Raw genomic sequence first — 27,329 nt, 5'->3', positions numbered from 1 at the left:
CATTGTAACATGAATGGACAGTTGGCCAAAGCATAGAAATAGAGAGGGGTAAATGCACGTTTTTACATTATAGGGATGTAAGTAGTGGAGTCTCCCATGGGTCAGTGATAGTTTCCTTTCTTTAGTTGCATGTAGGGAAGGGACACAATATCAAAGTTTTCAAACCACACAATAATAGTTTGGCTAACTGCAAAAAGAGCTGTAAACTATTTCCGGAGGATTCAGACTGATTAGTGGAATTGGGCAGATAAATAATCACAATCCTTGCATTTGATTTAGCACCTTCCATGTTGGGATAGTGTTTCAAAGTGCTTCACAGGATATTCTGTAACGTGTAGTGTCTATATTTTGTAGGTGATCATGGTAGCCAATTTACGCACAGCAGAGATAGATGGCAGACAACAAAGTATGAGGTGATACATTTTGGGAGGAAGAATATGGAGATGAAAATGCCACCGAATATGGAGCAAAGAGAGCCTTAACATACACAAGAGTGGAAGGGCAAGTTGCTAAAACTGTGGGAAAAAAAGCTACTGATATCTTAGGCATAGAAAATAAATTAGGTAATGCTTCACCTTTATAAATCATTGTTTTGGCTACATTGTGTCTAGTTCTGGGTATTCCACTTTTAGAAGGATGTCAAGGCCATAGAGAGGGTATAGAGGAGATCCAATAGAAGGATAACAGGGATGAGAGGCTTTACTTATGAGGAGAGACCAGAAAACCAGATTGTTTCCACTAGAATACCAGAGGTTGAGAGACAATCGACAGAGATGTTCACAATTAGCAATGGTTTTCAAAAGCTAAATGGGGAGAAATTAGTTCCACTGTTCAGCGAATTGGTAACTAAAGGGCATAAGTTTAAGATCATTGCTAAAACAAAAGGAAGAGGTTCGGAGAGGGTCATTTAATGCACAGAGGTTTGTTAGGACATGGAATTCCCTACAATTCCATATTGTGGTCAAAGCAGAACCTATAATTGCTTTTAAAAGGGAATTAGAAAATATTTGAAAAGGAAAATATAAAAAGGTACAAAATATAAAGGGCTGGGAGAGGAATTGAATACATAGACCGGGCATGATGGGACAAATGGCCTTTATGATAAATATGCAATGATCAAATTGCACATTTGGTAAATTAATGCTTGCTGTTTTTATATCAGGGTTACTCATTTTTCTAGGAAAACAGATGAAATATTCTGTTTTAATTAAGATATGAAAGTTCACTAAAACTAGTCAGAGGAACTGGATTGTCTGGTGAAATACCTACCTTTCATGAATGAATTTCCATTCATATTTACTTGACAGGTTGTGTCTGAGTCCTGTTTTTTGCAAACGTCCACCACACACTGTGAGACTATCAGGCTGGTGTGATTTTTGTTTGTGTGTCCCTTTCTGTCAATTATGTTATCACATTAGCGACAGTGGAACTTTACTCTTCGAGATGTCTCAAATCGCTTCACAGAATATACTGTAAAATGAATTGACTGTATATTTTATGGGCAAAAAGTATAAGTATACACGAAGGAAAAACAAACAACGTATTTTAAACTATCTACGGAATGACTCAGAAGAAACATTGTAAATGTATGAAAATAAAGTAAAAGATGCCAAAATGATTAAGAGCAAAAAAGAGAAAACTAGGTAAACAAATTACTGTAGACATTTGGAATTTTTCCTCAGTATTATTGCTCAAAGGAATTATTCCAAACAGGAAGCTAGACTGCGGAGGATGAATCTATATTTATGGAGAAAATAGCAATCAAAATGAAAAGTTATTGAAAGGAGCTATCAAAGTGCTTGAAGGTTCATAACAATGTCTCTACATGGAAATGGCTGCTCCTGGCTATATAACAATCTTATAATATATATAACATCCAATTTTGGATTTACACAGAGCATGGTTCTCATTCACAAAACACTGTAGAATTGTGTTTTTTTCCTCAGTGTTATAGTTCAGAGGAATTATTTCAAACAGGGAGCTAGACTGGGGAGGATGTATGTAAATTTATTCTTCTGAACTATATTTCTATATAGAACTATAGGACAGCAGTGTCTTGTCCCACAAATAGCCATGAAGTGAATGACTATTTCTTTCCCTCTGGCATTGTCGGCAGGACACCAGAGAAAGACTTCTTTTCGAGTAGCACCATGGGATTTTTAATGTCCACCTGAATAGGCAGACAGGTCCTTGGTTTAACTTCTTATGTGAATAACAGGCGGTTGATTGTATCTCCTGAGCAGATTAATACTACATGAATAATGACAAAAATGTTGATCTCTAACAGTAACTGTAGTATGACAGAATAAATATTTTATTTTGTTTATGTTTGGTTGATAACTATAACCCATTGTGTGGTTGACGTGTTGAATGAGTGTTTCATTCACACAGTTCATGGGTATGAAAACTTTGTTCCTAGTCGTAAATTTCGTTCAGTACACAGAAGGACAAAAACAGTATTATGCCCTAGATAGCTGAGAACACACTGCAGTACATTGCTTTAAAAAATAAGGTTCTCTGGGTACTATTTTTTTCCTTTTCATAAAATAACTATTAAATGTAAATTACATTAAAAAAAACACTAGAGAATTATATACTAATATGTTTTTAAGGTCATAATAGATTGACATGATTTTCTAAATGTCTCAAGCTTTGCCCTCAGGGATTCAAATAACGAATTCCCTAGAACTTGTGCTAGAACTTGGTTACTATTGCAGACGCTGTACTGATGGGCAAGAATTTTCCTTTGCACAGTTTGTAGATTGTCCTTTGCACTCCACCCTAGCCCTGGTTTCTTGACCATCCGTTCCTAGTACGTTCTGTTTCCAGTTTATTCTTCCCACTCCATCCTGTCACTGCTCTTTCTGGCCTCCCTGCCCTCTGTATACTGTTTCCAAATTGTTTTTCCCACTCCCTCCTGTCGCACCTCTTTCTTAATCTCTGTTCCCTCTCTGCATTATTTCCAGACCACCCTTCCCACTCCACCTTTGTGCTGTTTCCCTTCTTCAGCAGCTCTGTCCCTTTTCACACTACCACCAATTTGCTTTGAAGGCAGCCTTTTCCCTCATGTTAACTACAGTAAGTCTTTCATGCCACCTGGTACATTCGCCACTCATAAGGTTAGAAATTCCATTTTGTAAAGCACCGCGGTCAATTAAGATGTGCGGAAAACAGAAAAGACCCATGATTGCACTGTGGGCCCCATTAACTGCACACGCACTCAGCCGGTTTGCTTGCTTCTGTACCAACTACATTTTATCGCTAAAACGACAGGCATTTAAGTCGCCTTCAACATTACATCCTGATTTGTTTATGCACATCTAACAAGGTTTGTGACAGTGACCCATTGGACTGGAAGACAGCGTTTTTTCTTTTTGTGGGGGAACTGGCTGGTGCAAGTTGATTTACTGCGGACATGCTTCAAACCATCAAAGTTATCAGGGTGTGTGCAGGCGCTCCACCAGGTCTGGCCTTCTCCTTGTCTCCCGAATCCTCCGCTCCACCATCGGCGGCCGTACTTTCAGCCACTACGTCCCGAGGCTGTGGAACTGCCTTCCTCACTCCCAATGCCTCACCCTCTCTCTTCCTATATTCAGGTATTGGCTGAAGACTTTTCTTTTCGATCGCGCCTTTGGTCACCTTTCTCCCCCTCCCCCTGGCTCGGTCCCGGGATCCGTTACTGTGAAGTGCTCTGAGACTCCGTTCGGTGTGGAGGGCACTATATAAATCCAAGTTGTTGTTGTTGAAAAGCTTTCAAGTAGCTTCTACTGTACACATTTTCTGTGATAAATTAATTCAGTTGTTGTCTTCTGTGGTTTTAATATTTATGACTGTAAATGTTTTGCCCCAACAAAAAAAACACACCATCAAACCACCTTGTAGAATATCTTAATAATAATAATAATCCTTGCATTTGATATAGCGCTTTTCACGTCAGGAGGATGTCCCAAAGCGCTTCACAGAATATACTGTAAAGTGAATTGACTGCATATTTGTGGGCGAACGCGGCAGCCAATTGCGCACAGCAATGTCCCACAAACAGTCGTAGATTGAAAATGACCAATTTATTATTTTTTGTTTTGGAGGGATTATTATTAGGTGTGTGGAGTAAGGAAACTTGCCCAAGGTTTCGCCCTGCCTGGAATTGAACTCGGGTCTCTCGCTTGCAAAGCGAGTGCTCTGACCACTGAGCTACAGGACTCTCAAGTGGTTTGAGATGTCTCAACAGTGTGATAAGATAGAATAATTATTATTAAAGTGGTCCAGTCAGTTTGTAGATTCACTCTGCAGGGAAAAATGCAACATGTGATATTACCTATCACCGTGACAAGTACCATATTAACCAAAACTGCAGTATGCAATTCATACATAATTGAAGGGTAAGATCTCAGTGGTTGCTCAAGAGTCTAAAGAACAGGCTTATGGAGCTACAGTGTGAGTCCTCTGTGAGACGTTCAGTAGCTTGTGTTGCACTGAATTACAAGGAAATCAATTATTGTGACATTTGACAATTCAGCAAACTTTATATCTTTCCTGACTTGCAAGTCATTTGAAGTCTCATTTCAAGCTGAATAGAATATTAATAGAGTTGTCTGGCACAAATAAACTCCACTGTTTAAAATTATTTTGAAGTTCTATTATATTTTTCTAATACAATGTTGTATGTCTTGTGTAATTTTGAGATAATAATAATCCTTGTATTTGATATAGTGCTTTTCACATGTTCTAGACGTCTCAAAAGCACTTCACAGAATACACTGTAAAGTGAATTGACTATATATTTGTGGACGAAACGCGGCAGCCAATTGCGCACAGCAGTGTCCCACAAATAGTGACCAATTTATTAATGTTTTTTTTCTTGAGGAATTATTATCAGGCGTGTGGAGTAAGGAAACTTACCCAAGATTTCGCCGTGCTGGGAATCGAACCAGTCTCTCACTTGCAAGGCGAGTGCTCAAACCACTGAGCTACAGGACTCTACATACTGTCTTATTACGTCATTGAGATGTCTCAAAGCATTTCACAAAATATATTGTAAAGTGAATTGACTGTATATTTTGTGGGCGATTTTACAGTACTTACGTAAAACCTAAGTACTGTAAAAAATGTGTTGTGTTTTTAAATATAGTGAACATGGTGAGAGAAATGCATTGCCAGAAAGGGGACATGCAGAACAGGCTTTATAGTCTGAATGGCTTCCTGCTAGTCTTGTGAATGAAAAACTTATTACATTGGGGCTTACAAAATGAGGATCTGAAATTTCTCATGATCTGAGCCTTAAGATCGTTATCTTAAAATTGAACATTATACAACATTTTGTAAAATGTATTAGTTTTAATTTCAAAAACATTTTGTTTTCACAACACTTAAAAAGGATGACCCGAAATTCTGATGAATCTTAAACTTTAAGACAATAACCGGAAGGCTGAGGCCTTGAGAAATGTCAGGCCTTAGTTCCTTACATTTACATTTTCTGCTTTGCTTTAAAATCATGTCTTATTTTGCTTCTGCCCAGTTTAAGCTTGGTTCTGTGGAGTTGAAAAAAGTGTCAGACCCAACAGAGGTCATTAAAGAGTTGATCAATTATGGACTGGACTGTATCGGAGATCTGCGAATCAAAAACGAGCACATGCAAAAAGAAAATAAAAGATTGAAATGTGACTGCGACTACAGCCTGAATGAGTAAGTATGAAAGAGCAGCTCCAGTACTAAACCTTTTAGGCAATATGTTGACAAAATAATTGAAATATTTACAATAGAATATGATTTACATTTTGTGTTGGGAGGATTCAGTGTGCTGGATGAGCACCTGAGCTGGAGGTGGGAACCAAGGGTGGGGTGTTGTGGGGTGAGGAGGGGAAAGAAAACATTTTAAAGTATTTGTAATACAGTAAACTGATAACTTATCACCTGGGAAAATAGAAAAGTACAGAAATGTTTGCCCCAAATTGAAGAGGTTGATTGGTGGAATTGAGGAATTATCACATATTAGTTATGTTTTTAACATAAACTGGATGGCCCTTTTTTGGGGGGGTGGGTGGGGGGTGTTGATACCAGTGAGGCTACAGGAGCTCACTACCTCCTGCCTCTCAGGAATGACACCACACACAGACACAGATACCCAGAGAGAGACACACACACACAGACACAGAGAGACATTCTCACAGACAGAGAGAGACACACACACTCATAGACACAGAGATATACACACTCACAGACAAAGGAGAGACACACAGAGATGCTCACAAACAGACACACATATGGAGGAGAGAGAATTACACTCACACAGACACTTACAAACACATAAAGAGACACACAGACACAGAGAGATACGCTCACAGGCACTCACAAACAAGAGGGAGACACACACAGACACAAACACAGAGAGAGTCCCACAGACACTCACAATCATACAAATACAGACAATCACAACAGCGGGGCCTCCGAGTGAAGCCCATTAGCTGTTTGTGCCGCAACGCGCATGCACGTCCAGAGCCTCTCCGGCCACGGTGAGTCAGGTGACCAGTGAGCAGCCCGCAGGCCACAAACATCATTTATAGTGGGTTTGTAGCGGATGGGGTTGTTTATAGCAGATTCCAAGGGAAACATGCGGCAGGACATTTCTGTTGACCCAGTTCATCGCTACAAGATTAAAGGGCTCAGTGATGAGTAATCGGGAGGGGAGAGATAGGCGAATGTACAAATACACAAATAAATGTGGCCAGGATACCGACAGCAATGATGACTTAAGTGCTAGTGACAAGTTAAGCCAGGACTTCACTGTATTGATAAAACATTTTATTTTAGATATAATGAGAACACTAAAACCCTGGCTAACCGTGGATTTAGAGTTAAGTGTCATTTCAATGCTGGTACCGATATTTTTCTGCGCCGGCTTTTTTCAGTGCCGGTAAATGCTGGTAACGGCTTTGTAATTGTTTTAATGAGCTATTTTCTGCTCGAGGGATTCAAACCGAGTTTGGGTGTATATCTCTGGCCACTGAAGGCCAGTAAGCACGGGCATATTGTTTCTCTTTAATCTCTTCAAAGGTGAGCCGTCTAAACTGTTGGTTGACATTTTCAGCTATATTCCACAGCGCGTATGTTTAGCCTCCAAATTATTATGTTGTTGTCTGCCAATAAAAAAATGATTGTCTCGAAGATGGAAAAAAGCACTGTATCAACTTCAGGGATTATTATTATTTCATAATATTTATTTTGTGAAAAAGCTCTAAAAGCTTTAATATTTTACCGAAAAGTTGGAATTTGTGAGAAAACTTTTAGATCCTTTTCAAAGAACTTCAAAATTAAGTATGTATTCTGTCTTTTGAAAACATTTAAAATACTCAGATAAATCTTGTGTTCATTTTGTCATAACTTGGTTCTTTATTTTATCTTCTCCTTATTATCTTTGTTATTTATATTTTCTTTTTAAACTTATTCTACTTCAAATCTTGTTTCAATCTTGTTTCAATCTGCTACTAACTTTAAAACCTGTCAGTCAATTTATTTTTCTTTCCAGCTCCCATTTCCCATTAGGGAAGGTGAGGCTTTTTTATACAGATGCTTTTATTGGCTGTAAGTTGACTTTGAGAGCTAATGATAAGCGAAAAGATGAAAGATTGACAAGGCACCAACATGGGTGGAAAAAGTGCATTTCTGAAGCCAACATTTGTATCTGAAATAAGTAGTGGGCTCTATAATCCTTGCATTTGATATAGCGCTTTTCACGACGGGAGGACGTCCCAAAGCGCTTCACAGAACACACTGTAAAGTGAATTGACTGTATATTGACAATGAAGGAATAAACCTCATCAACAACAAATGGCATGTATATAGTGCTGTTCACATTGGGAGGATGTCCAAGGCAATGGGCAGTCGAGGGTTAGGAGCTGAGCTGGGGATTGGATTTAGGAAGGGTGTGAGCCTATGGTTGTGGAAGATGACCGAAGACGTGGTCAAGGAGGAAGATCGGACGGATTTTAAAGGAAGCAAGGAAAGGGACAAGGCAAAGGGATTTGGGAGTGGAATTCCAGAGAGTGGGGGCAGAAAGGCTGAAGGCCTGACTGCTGATGGTGGGGCGCAGGTCGGCCGACCTGAAGCAGGCCGGAGCCTGTGAGCAGAGGGAGCAGATGGGTTTTAGACAATCACAAAGGAAGAGGAACTTCCTGGTGTTCCCCATGATCTGTCAGTTTACAAATAAGTGTATTCATTTCTGGAGTTCCAAGGGTTAAAGCAACACAAGAAGAACTCTGTATAACTAAGCAGTTAAGCAAATCTTGGAATTCAAAGATATTTCCTTTAATAACATGGGAAGCGTTTAATTATTATTCTAAAATAGTACTTCACCAGATTTCTAATGCAGTATTTAATGATGGATTTAGTGTTAGAATGTTTTAATGATGTGTTTTTATTGATTTTCAGCTAGATCTGTAATTTAGAGATTTTAAGTCGCATTAAATAAAACATGTGTCTGAGATCCCTTCATTTCCTTATATCCAGTTCTGTCTTGTTCAAGGACAGCTCTGAGCTGTCCTTTCTTCCTCATATCCGCGCCACAACTGGCACCGCCTTCCATCACCTCCGGAATATCGCCAGACTACGGCACTACCTCACCCCTCACGCTGCTGAAACTCCGGTCCACACCTTTATCACCTCAAGGCTGGACTACGGGAACTCTCTCCTCGTCGACCTTCCCGGCACCTCCCTCCACAAGCTGCAGGTCATTCAGAACTCTGCAGCTCGTGTACTGTCCCGCACCAGGCTTCGCGACCACATCACTCCCACCCTCGCTCGCCTCCACTGGCTCCCCATCCCCCAGAGGATCGAATTCAAGATCCTCATCCTCACCTACAAGGCTATTCATGGCCTTGCACCCTCCTACCTCTCTAACCTACTATCCCCCTACTTACCTGCCCGTACCCTCCGTTCCTCTGGCTCCGGTCTGCTCCACATCCCCCGCCCCAACCGCCCTACCATCAGTAGCCGGGCCTTCAGCCTCTCAGCCCCTAGGCTCTGGAACTCCATCCCCCAGTGCCTTCGCCTTGCTTCCTCCCTTTCCTCTTTCAAGGCCGGTCTCAAAACCTTTCTCTTCGATCGTGCCTTCAGCTCCCCTCTCGACTCTCTACCCCCTCCTCGCTCCCTCCCTTCCCGCCCCTCACCCTGACCATTTCCCCCTGCTCGGGTCCCGATCAAAATGTCCAGCGCCTTGGGACGTCCTCCCGACGTGAAAGGCGCTCTATAAATGAAATCTTGTTGTTGTTGTTGTTCATAGTCGTTATATGTTCTTTAATAGCAATTAGCTATATCATTTAAATATGTCAAATTAAAATTAATTGTGGACGGAAATTGAGTCTTTCCAAATACCTCTTCTGCAGATGGATCGATAGCTGTGACAAGGACCAACCATTGGTGGGCTATCTATATTGTTGCTGCAAATTAGAATTACATTAAGGTTTTATTATAGTCCTGTCTCATTCAGTTATATTAACACTAATGTCATGGGCAATAAAACTGTGCTTGTACTACCATTGTAAGAATATTTTGATTATTTTCTCCCTGTCCTGTGGAATCCTTACATAGTGTTTACGGGCTACTCTCAGACCTCTGCCAATGCCCTCCTTAGTGACATGTGAATGGCCAGGGTGCCTCTTCCTCTCATCATGTCCTACATTCCTACATTGAAGTGGAGTCCTGTAGCTCAGTGGTAAGAGCACTTGCCTCACAAGCAAGAGATCTGGGTTTGATTCCCGGCAGGGCAAAACCTTGGGCAAGTTTCTTTTCTCCACATGCCTGATAATAATCCCTCAAGAAAAAAAACAATAATAAATTGGTCATTTCAATCCACGACTGTTTGTGGGACATTGCTGTGTGCAATTGGCTGCCGCGTCTCGCCCATAAAATATACAGTCAATTCACTTTACAGTATATTCTGTGAAGCGCTTTGAGACATCTAGAAAACGTGAAAAGCGCTATATCAAATGCAAGGATTATTATTAAGTGTCTGAGCTCCAGTTAAAACCTCTTGACATTGATATGGTCAAAAGCAGGAAGTTCAATGTGATAGAAAATCTTGTACATAAGACAACCTATTAGCACATATTGTTGTACAGCATTTTGGAGTCTCAACATGCAGTGCCTAGGTGCCACTTCATTCATACGTGTGATTGTCCAATAGATATGTAATGTTACATATTTTACATTGATTCAATTGCCACAAATGGTGTGGAGATTTTCCCACAAAATACACAGTCAATCCACTTAACAGTATATTCTGTGAAGCGCTTTGAGACATCTCAACGATGTGATAAGGCGCTATATCAAATGCAAGGATTATTATTATTATAGTTTAGCATCCAATTGAGGGGAGTGGTACACGGGGAGCTCACTTAGGATTGACAGCTCTAGTTTGCCAGCTCACATCACTCCTGCCATCGCTGTGTGAAATAAATGCCTGAGGCTCAACTGTTCCATGAACAAATGTAAAGAAGCTGGTTACCATAGAGGATGTCTCAGCAATGGTAATATTTACCAACTGGGTACCTCTCCAACTTTATTTTTTAAGTTTTCTTTGACAAAATCTCTGGTCACAAGACCTGTTGGAGCCCTGTATTCATCGTTTCCTGCTACCTGAGTAGAGTGGAATACTGTAGGGATCAGGATCAAAGAGGAAAGGGGAAATCCTCTGTTAGCACAGAAGTGTTGGTGATGGTTGTGGTCTCTTTAGAGACTGGCCATTTCTTTTATTTTAAGTGCCCACTGAGTATTTGATAAATCAGTTCCCCATATCAAGTGGAAACTGTATACATTGAAATCAGTAGCAGATGCTGGAGACTTGCTCTATGGTAAGTAGTTATCATTGTTAGCACTTATTCCCGTGGGTAACCAGCGATACCTTCAAATAAGTAGAATAAATTGTTGCACGTGCAATTTGGATCAGTGTTGACGGACGCCCTATCATCCCACTCTGCAAATAGGCATTAATATGACTCCTGTATTCAAACAGTGAAGCTTTTTTGTGCCTTATCACTCTTCATTATCATCAAGTATAATGGGTATTGATTACATAGAGGATAATGGACCCTTGAGAGGTAGAATAAAATGAGCGAGTTATCAAATCCAGGGGTTCAGAATGGCATTCTTTATCAGGAGAGTAAAGCTCAGACAGTTTATAAATTCCTACTGAACCGTAAGCTTAGATTTCAGCCTTGAAATCGCTTTGTATCTGTTGTTGATTAAAATAAATCAGGTTCACATTTGATGTAATTTTTGTTGATTTTTTGCAAGACTGTTTGTCTGTACCCTCCATGGTGGTGATGTGCGATGATGATGTAAAATGACGAATGGTTTTAAAGTCGTTGGTGCAGGACTAGCAGTTTAATTACCAGACAACTATCTCCAATGTGTATTTCCTTTTATAAACAGCAAGCACTCACCAGCTTGTTACTGAACATTCATTTCAGGTTAGAGAAACACGTAAAGGATAAAGAGGCATTGGAACACGGACTCTATTCACGCTTCATTCTGGTGCTCAATGAAAAAAAAGCCAAGATTAGAAGCCTGCTAGAAAAACTAAAATGTACTCAAGAGGAAGCAGAAGCCAGCAGTGAAAGCAGGTATTGTTTGTCTTATCATAGTTGTGTCCTATTGTGAACTTATTTCCTACAGTAAAGTTAAAAATAAGCAGTATTTTACAGCTGCAAACCATCAAAAAATTTTGGAAAGGTCTTTTGCAAAGTAAACATAACTAGAATAAAACAACCTACTGAATTATCTTTAATTACCGGGACACAATAATATCTTGGGAGCAGATATTGACTCCAGTGGCCTTTTCTTGTCCTCTATATCCTTATGCTCCTGTCTTAATCCTGTTTACCTTAAAACCTGCAGGTCACTATTATGGGTGTGACTAGGGTGAGTCTGTCTGACTGACTTCCTTTAGTTCTCATCATGTCCACATGACTGTCTGATAGCTGTAAAACCAAACAAATGGCACAATACATTATTATTTCCTGCTAATTAAAGACACCGAGATATTTTTCCTTCACGTTATTATATAATTTAAACATTCTAATGAAAATTGCAGTTTCCCGTATGATTCTTCAGTCACTGCCATTGGATACTTTAGAATTTTTGGTGTTACTACAAAACTGAAATTTGTAAACATTCACAAAAGGAAGGTAAAACACAACATCATTGTTTTCCCGTTTTACATTGTAGTAACAAAGTTTATGCAGGCACAAGACAAGTTGACTGAAATAGTCTAATATATTAAAGCAGGCAAGGAGGGGTTCTGGATTTCAAGATGACCACTTTTATGATATTGGTAGGAGGGGTCTTCTTGGGGCTGAGCTGGCTCCAAGGTGTAGGTCCTGGCAATGGAATATCAAAGTCAATGGAAATCTCAGACTGGCTTGGATACTCTTAAGCATGTTGACAGCTTTCCAGGTGTGTTAGACAACCGGCTGAACCCAAAATGGAAATTTTAATCCGAGGGTAACTAGCGACTGGAACAGGTTGCCAGGAAGGGTGATTGTTGCTGGGGCACTGAGCAGCTTGATGCTATGATAGGAGGACAGTAGGGTGGGTGTTTTGGAAGGATGATGTGTTTTTCAGATAGAACAGTCAACAGCAGGTTATTTTAGTAAAGATGACTTTGGCGTGGTTGGCCAGCATAACCTTGTTCCAGGATGTCATCAGGTTTTTTGTAATCAGACAAAATAATAATAAGTCTCAATAAAGTACTTCTTGCAGGATGTCACAGATGTCAAGTGTAATGAGTAAGACTATTGGTAACTGACCAATTTCCATGGTTTCCCTGTGCAGAGGTGTTGTGGCTGCTAGCCAAGAGACTCCAGCAGCTAAAGAAAGTATTGATTCTAGTGCAAATGAAGAAAGTAAAGACCATACCTCTGAATATAGAAGATGCTCTCAACCTCCCAAGCCAGCAAACGGTAAGGAAATGTGCTTCCTATTTGTCGCAGAGAGCGGAGCATGAGTATGAGATGGGTAGATTGTAATGAAATGGAATCAGGTTTTTATTAATTGTTTCCTTGTGAATATCCTGGTGTTTGTGGATATTAAAAATAATATGAGCAGAAGATCTCAATTAATTTTTAACTTTTAAGTTATTTTTAAATCAGAATCTGACCAAAAAATGCAAAACCATCTCGCGTGGGAACGGGATGAAAGGTGTCACTTACCGGCCAGATAAAACCATAAAAATAAATTTAAAGTTAAAAGCTGCTCCAGCTGCCAGGAATGATTTCCTTAGGTCCCTTGCTAAGTTAAAAAAGGTACTGTTTAAAAGTCAATGTCTGAGAGTGAAATCTTTCTCCAGAAGTTGTTGTTAAGCACAGATTATAAGAAGAAGCTTTAACCACATTTTTCTGTATGTTTTATTGTCTGCAGCTTAATTAAGAAATTGGTTGGGATTAGAAATACTGCAACATTTCCAGTTGTTTTGTTTTGCTTCTATATTTGAAAAGAGAATAGAGTTTCTCCTGGTGTCCTGGCCAACAAACCCCCAAATAAAATTGATCATTCACTTCTTGGCTGTTTGTGGGACATTGTTGTGAACAACTTGACTGCTGTATTCACCCACAAAATACACAGTAACTGTATTTTCCAATAAATCCTGTGACGTGCTTAAGATGGGGTCCCTATGTGAAAGGCGCATTAAATGTAAGGATTATATGTTGTTTTGTGAAAGCCTCTACATCACGTGTACATCACGTTTCGCAGTAAATGAGTTCATAGACCTGCAATTAGTTTGAAGTATGATTAGATATCATTTGGCTGCTGAGTTTAATAACATCTTCTTTCGCAGGTGTTCTTTTGGCAACGCTCTGCCATAACAAGGAGATCTCTTATTCACACAAAATGCACCACAAATTACCTAATATTGGCTGATCACTGACCTGTTTTAAAACCTGAAATATTAAACAATCATCATTTTGGCTAGATGAATATCAGTGTATCCAGGGCAGTATTTGGTTACCTGAGCTGGGTTCTCTGTTAGAAAATAAATACACTGGGATCTCTTTAGTCTTTAAGAGACTCAGAGTTTGAATAAGTGAATTAACTGTTCTGTAGAGATGACTTTGTGTAAAACGATAAGTTCACTTTTACAGTTGTACTATATTTTCTCACTGTCGGGCTTATAAGATCAGAAACGATCCTTCTAGTTTTCCTGACAGCTCAGTTGATAAAGCCATTGAGTAGAGTGAAACTCAGCATCTGTAGAGGGCACCACATCCTGTCCCTTCAGCGCCATGGCTTTCTCTCCTCCAAGAGACAAGAGATAGCGATAACTTGCTGCAGGGAAGCCTGTAGAAAGCGTAAAGGTATGTACATCTCTGCTCCATTTGCAGCAAAAATAGACTTCTAAACCAAATTGCAGGAAGAATTTAAAGATAGAATGGGAAATAAAGCCCTTCAAGCGAATTTCACTTTGCAGATTGCCATTGCACACAGGCCCCTACTGTTATCTTCCATGCCTAATCCTTGGAAAAGTCTTGATTGATTAATCACTACCATGCCACAGATGAAGCATTTTGTTATCATCTAACCACTGAGCCAAACTGGTTTATCTCCACTGAGATGCTGCTTGCTTAATTGGAATCTATTGGGCTTAAGTGTTTGATTCTGGATAACCATAAATGTACTCATTTGTTGTTTGATCTAATGGAAATAAATGGAAAGCAGATGTGGTCACACTGGTTGAAGTTGACGTATTTTACACCTATCTCATGTACTAGGTTTCTCATACACTGAGTGCACAACTTTTTTTTAATGGGTGATCATTTTAGAGACATGTAGCAAACTGATGATTCATTATAACAGTACATAGTTTGGGGCCAACTCATACATTTAAAGCTGGAGCAAATAATTGCATACACAATATTATATTAAACTTGTTTCTGAGTAATCCTTTTATGCCACTTGCTGAGGCAACCCACATCTTGTTGGTACTGCTGTCAATTATTGTCCAGCCTCACAAAACAGGAGAATGCAACAAAATTGTTATCAGGCACACATAGCATGGGAAAGGGAATACAGAAAAGACAGAATGGGCTAAATATTTTTGATGTAGCTCCTTTTACACCATGTGGTTAAAAGCCTCTATCAGGTTTCCTCTCAATCCTTCTCTGTGGTAGGCAAACAGTTCCTCCTGAGGCATCCCTTGCAGGAGGTAGGCCACACCACCCAGAACCCTATTACTGCCACATGGAAATAATAGCTCAAGTAATGGGAAAGATCTGCGACTCCTGAAGTGTATTGGTTAGCGGGCTCTCCTCGCAAGCGAGAGAACCCAGGTTCGATTCCCAGGTGGGGTGAAACCCTGGGCACATTTCCTTACTTCACACACCTCTGCTTATCTGGCAGTAAGTAGGAACCCAGTTGTTAGTCGATTGGCAGATTGCTTTCTTTCCAGGGGAATAATCCTTCCAAAACAAAAAATTTGGTCACTTAATTCATGACCATTTGTGAGACACTGTTGTGCACAATTGGCTGCCACGTTTCGCTCACAAAATATACGGTCAATTTGTATTGGAATATATTCTGAGAAGCGCTTTGAGACAACTGAACAATGTGATAAGGCGTTAAATCAAATGCAAGGATTATTATTATTAAAAGAGTCAGGATTTGTTGCAAAATCAGGGTACCAGTGTGCAGAAATTGAAACCTCCAGGCGCTGCCCATGAATTACATTCATCAACTTACTGCTTGAATAGAAAGCTGATTATTTTCGGATCTCTTTTTTAAAATGATTAGTGCCAGAGGTCTGCAAACGTCTTTGATCAAAGACACTTCCAATTAAAACTATTTGATTTGCAAACAATTGCTCTCCTCATGCAAATGATTTTGTAGCCAGCAGCCAGTTGATACAGGTCAAAATCATGCCACCACATCGTACATCAAAGTTGCAGCCAATATATGCGCAGTGGTTGATACTGAACATACCAACATCTTATTAGATACACAATATGCCATGAAATCTATCACTACAAGGATGTAGTCTACTATATGCACATGAGACCTTTTAAATGTCCTGTGTATATAGCGTTAAATTCTTGGGGGATTTTGACATGGAATAGTGTAACATGGTCCACCAATTGAAATAGCTATGGTTATAATCAAACTATGAAGTGAATGAATTGGCATCTGGAGTGAAAGTCACACCTAAGAGTTTGCAAGAGTCTGAATAGTGAGTGAAACATCTGCACACTGAACTGAACAATCGCAGCATAGCCTTTGTTCACCATCTGGTGCCACATTTTATTCTGTCCACAATTGCCATGCAGCACAGATTCCTGAACCTTCGTCAACTCTTGCTGTGGGTTGTTGGTCTAGAGCCAAAATGACACCTATGGTTTTCTGTCAGACATAAAAGTGTTACTTGCATCAGAATTCAACCTGTGAGTAGTAATATTACAGCAAGTGCTGCCAAAGTAAGCAAGGAAGGGGAGGGGAGAGGAGAAACCCTTTTAGTTTGTTATGTCCAACAGTGCTGCAAGTATCAACAATATTGCAGCAGTCTTTGAAGTCTCAGACGATAGAGAAGTACTTTCAGTGAGTTCAGCCTTCATTATTAATGATTGCACAAGGTGACATGATGTTGGTGATTCACTGAACATCTACGAGACAGACAGCTAGTTAATGTTAGGCAAATTTTAAAGAAAAAAATTCTACAATATAGATTTGTGTGAAAATTCAAACACAAATTACCCCCAAAATTCAATATTTGTAATAGATTTCATTTTTAAAAAGACTGAATTAATATTAATATTCTGTTGCAAACGATTTGGGCCATATTTTTCAAGATGTCATTAAAAGTTTAGCTATACTGTACACATGTCAGTTAAAAATTCTTTGTGGTATAACCTGAACGATTAAATATAGATACAGTTTAATACATCCTGCAAAATGCCTGATAGAAGCATGAAGGAGATGAAAGGTGAACTGAGTGGGGAGAAGAGACTGAGAGGGAATCACAGGAGCTGCACTGTTATGCTGAACCAATTGATAGTGACCAGGACATGAGAAAGCGAAGTAAAGCCATATGGGAAGTGAGCTGGAATTCTGGCTGGGATGGGAACTGTAGGTGGCAGCCCTTTTCTGTATGTGAGAGCATGTTTTAAATGCTTAATCTTATGTTTAAAATGGTGTTCAAACAAACAAATCGATTTGCGCCTCAAAGGGAGAGCATCGGTGTCACAGCAGTAGAGAATTGAGAAAAACTGTGTACAACAACAAAAACAACAAAATTACATTTGTAAAGCGCCTTTCATGTTAGAAGGGCTTCCCTGGACAGACAGAGTTACGGACCCGAGCTGGGGGTTCGGGGGGGGGGGAGAGGGTGGAGGGCAGCGGGGAAACCATGGTCGAAGAGGAGGGTCTTGAGGTTGGTCTTGAAGGTGGCGAGGGAGGGGGCGAGACGGAGGGACTGCGGGATGGAGTTCCAGAGGATGGGTGCAGAGTGGCGGAAGGCCCGCCCGCTGATAGTGGAGCGAGCAAGGCGGGAGACGTGAAGCAAGCCGGAGCCCGCTGAGCTGAGGGAGCGGACAGGGTGGTAGGGGGTTAGGAGGTCGGAGAGGTAGGGGGGAGCAAGACCGTAGAGGGCTTTGAAGGTGAGGACCAGTATCTTGAACTGTATCCTCTGTGTGATGGGAAGCCAGTGGAGTTTGGCGAGGATGGGGGTGATCGGGTCATGGAGCCTAGTACGGGAGAGGACACGGGCTGCAGAGTTCTGGATGATCTGCAGCCTATGGAGAGAGGAGTTGGGGAGGCCGACAAGCAGTGAGTTTGCATAGTCGAGCCTCGATGTAATGAGGACATGTACGAGGGTTTCAGCAGCCTGTGGTGTGAGACAGTGGTGGAGCCGGGCGATGTTGTGGAGGTGGGGGAAGGCAGAGCTGATCATGGCGCAGATGTGGGGTAGAAAGGATAGTTGAGGGTCAAACAAGACCCCAAGGCTTAGCAAGGATGGAGTGTGAACCATGGATGGTGATGCTGTTAGCACCTGAGGTGAGGAGGGCCTCGATCTTGTTGATGTTCAACTGAAGAAAGATAGCTCTCATCCAGGACTTGATGTCCGACAGACATTCTGTGTCTGGTTGGCAATGTCACAGAGCAAATACCAGGTGAATAGAGATAGCACAGCCATTGCCTTATTCCTGTTGTAAAACATCCTGTCCACTTCATCAAACCAATGTCACAGTCTGTGCTACAGTGTACTAAAAATAGGTTTGATCCTTTCGCATATGGTTCCATATGATAAATTTGCAAAATTCTATTTTAGAAACGGTAGATTCAATTCTCTTTAAAAAATTGTAGATAAAATATTAATACCAAGCATCAAGGTGAAACAGTGCATTAATGCCCTAATACATTCCAGCTCTCTGTGGTAGGTTATGAAGCATGACCCCTGGCCATAGTATGATCTCATCATCTCAGCCAGTTTGTTAGATTTTGGCACAGAGAAAGGGCAGCACGTTGCCTCAGCAGTGAGAGTGAGCCTGAGTCAGCCTGGGAAGCTGGGGAATAATTTTGTGGGGTGAGTGGGGAAGACGAACAGTTTTTAAAAGAGAATGAGAAAGTACCTTCAGAACCGAAAAAAAAGTTGTTCATGAATATTGCATTTGAGCATTCCAATTGTGCGAATTTGCTGGAACACAAAAGGCTTAGCTGATAAAGCAGCATTGAAATTAACATGATTTCTTTCAGTTCCAATATAGAGTTAACAATTGTTTGCATGGGATTCCTTGTAAGGTTATAGTTTTCAGGGCTCGGTTTGTCATAAATCACAGCACATATTTACTGTATTTACAAATCTTACTCTAGCTTTTTTTTTGTAGGATGTTGGGTGGGTAAGCAGATGGGACTAATGGTCTGCTCTTGCCTGAAACTGTTCCCATGTTACTGTGGTTACAGTTTTGTTTTGGCACTGAACAAATCTGATTTGACTTTCAAGTTTCACAAACTAACTCCAGGTGCTATGGTGGGCAGAGCATGCCAAGGGCCATCAACAATTCGATGTAGAAAAAGAGACAAATGCAGACGGATTAGATACATTTCCTTGTCTATTTTTCCAAAGAAGCTTTAATAAAACACTGCTGCAGTAATAGTAATCTTTGATATATAACAGTAATTACAGTAAAGCTCGTTTAGACATTTCATAAGTAAGACGTTATAAAAATAAGTTATTTTTCGTGGTACAGTTCATATTTGAGCACTTCTGAACTCCAATATAACAATCTTCTGTGGGGGATATTTCTTAAATGAGTCATGGGGAAGAGTGGATGGGTGACCTGAACAGCTCGTCAAGAGAAATTTATAAAGAAGTGTAGAACCCATATTCATTGCTGAGTATATATTTGTCCGACTATCTGTATCAGGCTCTGATCATTGGGGTCTGATGTTGGGAATTTTCTTTTTTAAGTTTTGCAGGTGCACATGAGATATTCAGTAACATAATTTTAATGGAGCAGAACTGTGAAACCACCAGCACAAGCTGGTGAGATCAACAACAATAACAACAAAATGACATTTATAGAGCACCTTTCATGTCAGGAGGAAGTTCCAAAGCGCTGAACAGTCAGGCGTTCGGGGCCCGAGCATGGGGGAGGGATGGTGTAGGGGTGAGGGAAGGTGGAGAGGTGGGAGGGCGACCAAAGGCACGGTTGAAGAGAAGGGTCTTGAGATTGGCTTTGAAGGAGGCTAGGGAGGAAGCGAGGCGAAGGGACCGTGGGATGGAGTTCCAGAGTGTGGGGGCAGAGAGGCTGAAAGCCCGGCCACCGATGGTAGGGCGGGTCGGGTGGGAGACATGGAGCAGCCCGGAGCCCGCTGAGCGGAGGGAGCGGGCAGGTTGGTAGGGAGTCAACAGGTCAGAGAGGTAGAAGGGGGCAAGGCCATGGATGGCCTTAAAGGTGAGGACGAGGATCTTGAACTCGATCCTCTGGGGGATGGGGAGCCAGTGAGTCGGGCGAGGGTGGGAGTGATGGGGTCACGGAGCCTGATGTGTGAGAATACATGAGCTGCAGAGTTTTGGATGATCTGCAGCTTGTGAAGGGAAGAGTTGGGAAGGCCGATGAGGAGGGAGTTCCCGTAAACGAGATGTGAGTGCAGTGCAGTGTTAGAGAGAGACACACACATGCATACACAGAAACAGTTAGAGAGGGGAATCTCCTCTTTCCTCAAAACAGTACCCGTTGCCTTCGCTCCTCCGGGTCTGGCCTTCTCCTCGTCCCCTGAGTCCTCCGTTCCACCCTCGGCGGCCGTGCCTTCAGCCACTATGCCCCGAGGCTCTGGAATTCCCTTCCTCACTCCCTTCGCCTTGCCCCCTCTCTTCCTATTTTCAGGTCCCTTCTGAAGACCTTTCTTTTCGACCGCGCCTTTGGTCACCTTCCTCCCCCTCCCCCTGGCTCGGCCCCAGGATCCGTTACTGTGAAGCCTCTGAGACGCCGTCTGGTGTGGAGGGTCTATATAAATCCAAGTTGTTGTTGTTATAGAGAGAGAGAAATACGCACACATACCCACACAGAAACAGTTAGAAAGGCGGAGAGAAAGACACAGAAACAGAAAGTTAGAGAGGGGGAGAGAGAGAAAGGCACAAACATACCACACACAGAAATAGTTAGAGAGGGGGAGAGAGAGAAAGGGAGACACACACAGAGTGCTCACCATACTGTTTTCAGATCCCTAATGGGGTCGGTCCCATTTAGGGCGGATATTTGGCTCTCCCGCAAGTGCAGATTAAGAGAGGAAATAAAGAAAACAAATAGGAGCATTCAAAAGGCAATAAGGGTAGTTTGGTCTTTTATTGCTTAATCTCTTTAATTGTTTTACTGGTTAAAGGGTGACGATGCTATATGATAAAGAACACTACAACATAAAGAATCCTAAATTGAAAAGCGAGTTCTTTACATTTTGCAGTGTGGGGAGAAACAAATTAGATTTCATCTCGCATAGTTTTCAGATCAGGGAATGACCACATGATTATTCACATTAGGAAGTGTAAATGACTGGTGTCAACTACTGAGAGTATATCAATGCTGTAAATTGTAGCATGTAAACACCACTGCTGTACAACACAGAATTTACACTATAAAGTGTGCAATACTGTTGCACACCCCAGAGCATGCAGCAGAGCAGTAAATCCAAAACATGTGGTGTGAATTAACCTTACTGCTTTTTTTATTCAGTCATTCAGAACTCTGCAGCTCGTGTACTGTCCCGCACCAGGCTTCGGGACCACATCACTCCCACCCTCGCTCGCCTCCACTGGCTCCCCATCCCCCAGAGGATCGAATTCAAGATCCTCATCCTCACCTACAAGGCCATTCACGGCCTTGCTCCCTCCTACCTCTCCAACCTACTATCCCCCTACCTATCTGCCCGTACCCTCCGTTCCTCTGGCTCCGGTCTGCTCCACGTCCCCCGCCCCAATCGCCCTACCATCGGTGGTCGGGCCTTCAGCCTCTCAGCCCCCAGGCTCTGGAACTCTATCCCCCAGTGCCTTCGCCGCCTCCTCCCTTTCCTCCTTCAAGGCCGGTCTCAAAACCTTTCTCTTTGACCGTGCCTTCAGCTCCCCTCTCGACTCTCTTCCCCTCCTCGCTCCCTCCCTTCCCTCCCCTCACCCTGACCATTTCCCCCCTCCTCGCTCCCTCCCCTCACCCTGACCATTTCCCCCCTCCTCGCTCCCTCCCTTCCCTCCCCTCACCCTGACCATTTCCCCCCTCCTCGCTCCCTCCCTTCCCTCCCCTCACCCTGACCATTTCCCCCCTGCTCGGGTCATGACCCAACTGTGCAGCACCTTGGGACGTCCTCCTGACGTGAAAGGCGCTTTATAAATCGAATCTTGTTGTTGTTGTTGTTGTTTTACCAAATTTTTTACCAAAATTTAAGCTCATGTTATGGGTTAATTGTGGAACCATTATTGCAGTACTAAAATCATGAATCCAGTTGTTAGTCGATTGGCGGATCGCTTTCCGGGTTAATAGTCCCTTCAAAGTAAATAAATAATTTGGTCACTCAATCCACGACTGTTTGTGGGACACTGCTGTGTGCAATTGGCTGCCGCGTTTCACCCACAAAATACACAGTCAATTCACTTTAGAGTATATTCTGTGAAGTGCTTTGAGATGTCTCATTGACGAGATAAGGCGTTACATCAAATGCAAGGATTATTATTAGTTTTAGACTGGAATTATTCCTTTCTTTACAGTTGAATTTTTTTTCTCTACAATTGCCCTAATGTTTTGTGTTGGTGTGGTCTGCTTCTGGAGTGCTGCTCTGACAGGGAAACGCATTGACAATTAAGAAAGCATTGATCAAACGTATCAAAACTTTGCAGGTCAGTCAAGGATAAAGAATTCCAGTGGATTCGCTGTGTGTCACTTCGGTTTACAGTTCTAACTGTGTTGGACTAACTTACAATTGGAAAGTACACAGTACTGTTGTTAGTTCACAATAATAAGAAAAAATTACAATGGTTTATTTTGTTTGTGAAAGTGCTTTGTTTGAACGTTAATGCAACATAATTTCTAGTGGCGAACTTCAGTGTATTGTAAATTATTTTTCATGGTATAATTTTAGTTACGTTTACTCAGAACCACAAGGCATATTTTGATTGTAGACATACAGTGATGCCCATCCCTCCCCCAGGATTGCAGTGCATTATTTCCTTAAAGATCATCCTCAAACGCTAATTTAATTGTCGTCTGTTTTCAATTCACACACATCCGATTGTTTCTGTACCTCCCAGCACACGTAATATCAAACCAAAGTATGAAATATTAGGGCACTTCACTCTTTGACTGCTGGCATCTCTACAATATTTCGTACCCTGTTGATAGTCTTTTTTTAGTAACCCATTTTCTGTATCAGAAGTTATACCAAAATTTAAGCTCATGTTATGGGTTAACACTCTAATGTGGAGCACTGAATTGTCACAGGTAACATAAGTAACCTTAGGTTAATGTCTCATCCAAAGGATAACACCTGCCTATTTTGGTGGTTAAGATGGACCTGTGGGTTGAGAAAACCCATTTACAGAATCCTTTGTGCAAGTGCTGGGTAAGTAGTGCTCTGAAAGCCCATGAATTAGTGGCAGTTACATGCAAAATTACTGAATAATGAAGTTCCCCCAAAAACTGACGGTTCATCTCCCAGTATGATGCTGAACCATGCACAATAGGAGGATTTCAGGTTTAACCTCTGGTTTGTGCTAAACTATAGGCTTTGAAGGGAGTGAAAACTCTATTTTAATGGTTCAAAAAATAGTTTAGTGACCCAGGATGAGGGAAGCAGCAAAATGAGCCCACAATATCCATTTCTTTGCATTTGACACAGCACTTTTCATGTCAGGAGGACGTCTCAATGTACTTCACAGGTACTTCATTGAATTGGAGTGTGAGCCTGGACTGCGAGTTCAAAGCCCTGATTTGGGACTTGAACCTTGAATGCAGAAGGCGAGAGTGCTACCAAATGATCCACCCTAAAAAAAAAAAATAAAACATAAATTTACCGTTATATAACGACAGGGGGACATCCCAAGTGCTTAGCTCCCGAGCTGAGGGTCGGAGACAAGGGGAACAATGATCGAAGGCAGGGTCAATGTGGAAGGTCTTTAGCCGGAATTTGAAAGAGGCGAGGGAGGGAATGAATCAGTGGGACTCTGGGATGGAGTTCCAGAGAGTGAAGAACCTGATAGCAGATGGTGGAAATAGAATGAGTTATTCTTTGAAGCTTTTCTCACTGCCTCGAAAATATAACCAGTTCAAGAATATTTAACTACTTTCAAAAAAGGTAATAGGTGCTCTGAATTTTTTTCACCGTGTCCAGAATGTTCTAGTTTTCCTCATTAGAATTTTATAATGCTATTCCTAGTAATTAGTATCAGCAGCAGATCTGCAGGAGATGCTAACAGTCCAGTTATACTTTCTCTACATTATACTTTACCTAGTTATAATAAAAAATGAATAATTCACATCTTTTCATTGGCAATAGATTTAAGAAATTAAGAATGAGATTATTAGGAATATGTAACTGAACACTTTTTAAAAATAAATGTTCGTCAAATAACACACTTGTTTTTACTTCTGTTTCGTTCTCTCACAATATTTTTAGCCAAAAAACAACCTCATTCCCTGACTTTTTTGTTTCCAAAGCTCAAACATTCAAACACACGAATGAAGGCTTACTGAATAATAAGAAATTTAATTTTGATGGATTGTTGTATCTCCTCAAGAGTGTTGTCCGCATATCATTTATGGTAAATGGTGCATAAAAAGGAAATATAACAGATGAAGGAAGTTAATAACAAAAGGGATTTTTTTTCTTAGCATAAATTGTGCTTGTAATGTAACAGGATGAAGGGTCAACTACTTCTGACTGTAGCCTTCTGTAGACTGAAGGAACACTTCCCTGCAGAATAAAGTAACAGACAGCTTTGGGACATAAACCCAAAACCATCTGGTTGTGAGCCAAACACTATAATAATAATTGAGTGCACCCTATGCAAGTTCCAAATATTATGTTTTAGAATATATGTTCAAATGGAAATTAAATATCAAAACAATGCCCAATTAAGCTTATATTTTTAAGTAGCAAGATGGAAGAAAGCAGATTTGGTCAGAGCCTTAATGGTAAAACAGGAAATTTGAAGGTTGAACAAAATACTTCAGTTTCCAAATAGGCTCCGTGAGTTGGAATGAGGAATTGTGGAGTGCATGAGGTGAGCAGGCGCTGGTATGCGTTTATAGTCGAAGATGGAAACAGAAAGGTAGATTTATGTGTCATTTTCGTACACGTGCAAGTGGACCCGCCCCTATGGATGACTTCACCAAGGCAGAGCATCCAGAGAGGACCAAGGATAGAGCCCTGAGGAGCACCACATGTGACTGTACAGGGGCAGGAGAAGAAGGTTGTTGTAGGAAACATAGTGAAGATGCTGGAATAAGTAGGAGTGAAACCAGGAAACTGTAGAGCTACGGAGGGAGGTAAATACAATGGTGGAGAAGGATGGCATGGTTGACAGTATCGAAGGCAGTCCAGAGATCCAGGAGTACAGGGAATCCCTGGTCGCAGATAGAGAAGAGGTCATTTGTGACTTTGACCAGTGCTGTCGAGGTACTTTGGATGAGGCAATATCCAGATTGGAGGGATTTATAGTGGTGGGGGAGAACGGAGCAAGCATTCTAGCACCTTGGAGGATGAAGGGAAGGGTGGAGTCAGGATGATAGCTGGAGAGTGAAAGGTGAGTGAGACGATGGTTTTTCTCTCCAGCCACTCCCTCCTTGAACCCCTCCAATTGGGCTTCCGTGCGGGCCACAACACAAAACTGCCCTGGTCAAAGTGACAAATGACATTCTGTCCATCTGTGACCAGGGCTCCCTCTGCTTCCTCGTCCTCCTTGACCTCTCTGCTGCTTTTGACACCATCAACCACTCTATCCTCATCCACCGCCTCTCCTCTCACCTCAACCTCCACAGTGCTGTCTTTGATTGGTTCAGATCGTACTTCTCACACCACCTACACCCCATCTCCTCAAACGGCTTCTCCTCCAGCCTCCAGACCATCTCGTGCGCCATTCCTCAGGGCTCTGTCCTTGGTCCCCTTCTCTTCAACATCTATATGCTCCCTCTTGGTGACATCATCCAAAGACATGGGGTCAACTTCCACATGTATGTGGATGACACCCAACTCTACCTCTCTGCCTCCACCCTTGACTCCAGACTCACTGCTGTGCTGACAGAATGTCTGTCAGACATCAAGTCCTGGATGAGAGCTAATTTCCTTCAGTTGAACGTCAACAAGACGGAGGCCCTCCTGATTGGCTCCCGTCAGCGCCTCCACACCTCAGACGCTGACAGCATCACCATCCATGGTTGCACACTCCACCTTACTAAGCCAGTCCGGAACCTTGGGGTCTTGTTTGACCCTCAACTATCTTTTCTACCCCACATCTGTGCCATGACACGCTCTGCCTTCCACACCTCCACAACATCACCCGGCTCCGCCACTGTCTCACACTGTAGACCACCGAAACCCTCACACACGCCTTCATTACTTTGAGGCTCACCTAAACAAACTCACTGCTTGTCGTGCTCTCCAACTCCTCGATCCAACTCCTCCATCCTCCTCCATGCAGATCATCCAGAACTCTGCAGCCCATGTCCTCTCCCGCACTAGGCTCCACGACCGTATCACCCCCATCCTCGCCCAACTCCACTGGCTTCCCATCACACAGAGGATACAGTTCAAGATCCTGGTCCTCACTTTCAAAGCTCTCCACGGTCTTGCTCCCCCCTACCTCTCCGACCTCCTAACCCCTTACCATCATGTTTGCTCCCTCCGCTCAGCAGACCTGCTTCACGTTCCCCGCCTTGTTTGCCCCACTATCAGTGGGCGGGCTTTCCGCCACTCTGCAGCCACCCTCTGGAACTCCATCCCGCAGTCCCTCAATCTCACCCCTTCCCTCACCAACTTCAAGACCCACCTCAAAACCCTCCTCTTCGACCGTGCTTTCGATCTCCCTGCTTAACCCCCCTGCCCTCCACCCTCCCTCCACCCGACCCTCAGCTTGGGTCTGTAACTCTCTCTGTTCAGCGCCTTGGGAAGTCCTCCCGAAGTGAAGGGCGCTATACAAATCTAATTTTGTTGTTTTTGTTGAAAGGGAAGGATACATTGTCGGAGGAAAGGATTACATCGCCTAAATTTTTTGCTAATTGAATTAGGCTTTTGCAATGTACAATATATATTTTAAATATTGCCCTTGTTTTTGCAAACCCAGGATCTATATGTGTAATAGCCTGGCTCAGTGGATAGCATTCTCATCGATGAGACAGGCAGTTGTGGTTCCAAGTCTGTATCAGGACTGTGAACTCAATACTAGGCTGAACCGGTAGTGTTGCATTGTTGGATATTAAACAGTCTGACTGTTCTGGTGGCTGTTAAAGATCCCTTGGCACTTCTCGAAAACAGAAGGGAATTTCTCCTGGTGGCCTGGTCCAACAATCCCCCAGATAGACATGGTCATTCACTGCATGGCTGTTTGTGAGACATTGCTGTGCGCAATTGGCTACCACACTCACCAACAAATATGCAGTCACTACATTTTACAGTAAAATCCTGTGAAGTGCTTTGACTGGTTCAGGTCCTACCTTTCACACCACCTCTGCAAACGGCTTCTCTCCAGCCCCCACACCGTCTTGTGCAGTATTCCTCAGGGCTCTCTCCTCGGTCCCCTCCTCTTCACCCTCTACATGCTCCCCCTTGGTGACATCATCCACAGACATGGGGTAAATTTCCACATTTATGCGGAT

The 27,329-nt window shown here is 42.1% G+C and overlaps 1 protein-coding gene across 2 annotated transcripts in view; it reads left to right on the top strand.

Moving 5' to 3' along the window:
- The window catches only part of xrcc4 (X-ray repair complementing defective repair in Chinese hamster cells 4), a 235,000-nt gene that overhangs the window by 92,181 nt on the left and 115,490 nt on the right, over positions 1 to 27,329 (top strand). For both annotated transcript variants that reach the window (XM_007899745.2, XM_007899748.2), the window contains exons 4-6: positions 5,516 to 5,682; positions 11,463 to 11,615; positions 12,826 to 12,953. In XM_007899745.2, coding sequence (XP_007897936.2) covers positions 5,516 to 5,682; positions 11,463 to 11,615; positions 12,826 to 12,953 — 448 coding nt within the window. The remainder of the gene's footprint in view (positions 1 to 5,515; positions 5,683 to 11,462; positions 11,616 to 12,825; positions 12,954 to 27,329) is intronic.

Source organism: Callorhinchus milii, unplaced genomic scaffold, assembly GCF_018977255.1.
Source record: "Callorhinchus milii isolate IMCB2004 unplaced genomic scaffold, IMCB_Cmil_1.0 Scaffold1, whole genome shotgun sequence".
Taxonomy (NCBI): Eukaryota; Metazoa; Chordata; class Chondrichthyes; order Chimaeriformes; family Callorhinchidae; genus Callorhinchus; species Callorhinchus milii.
The sequence above is the reverse complement of the archived record's forward strand: the minus strand, read 5'-3'. Positions and strand labels throughout refer to the sequence as shown.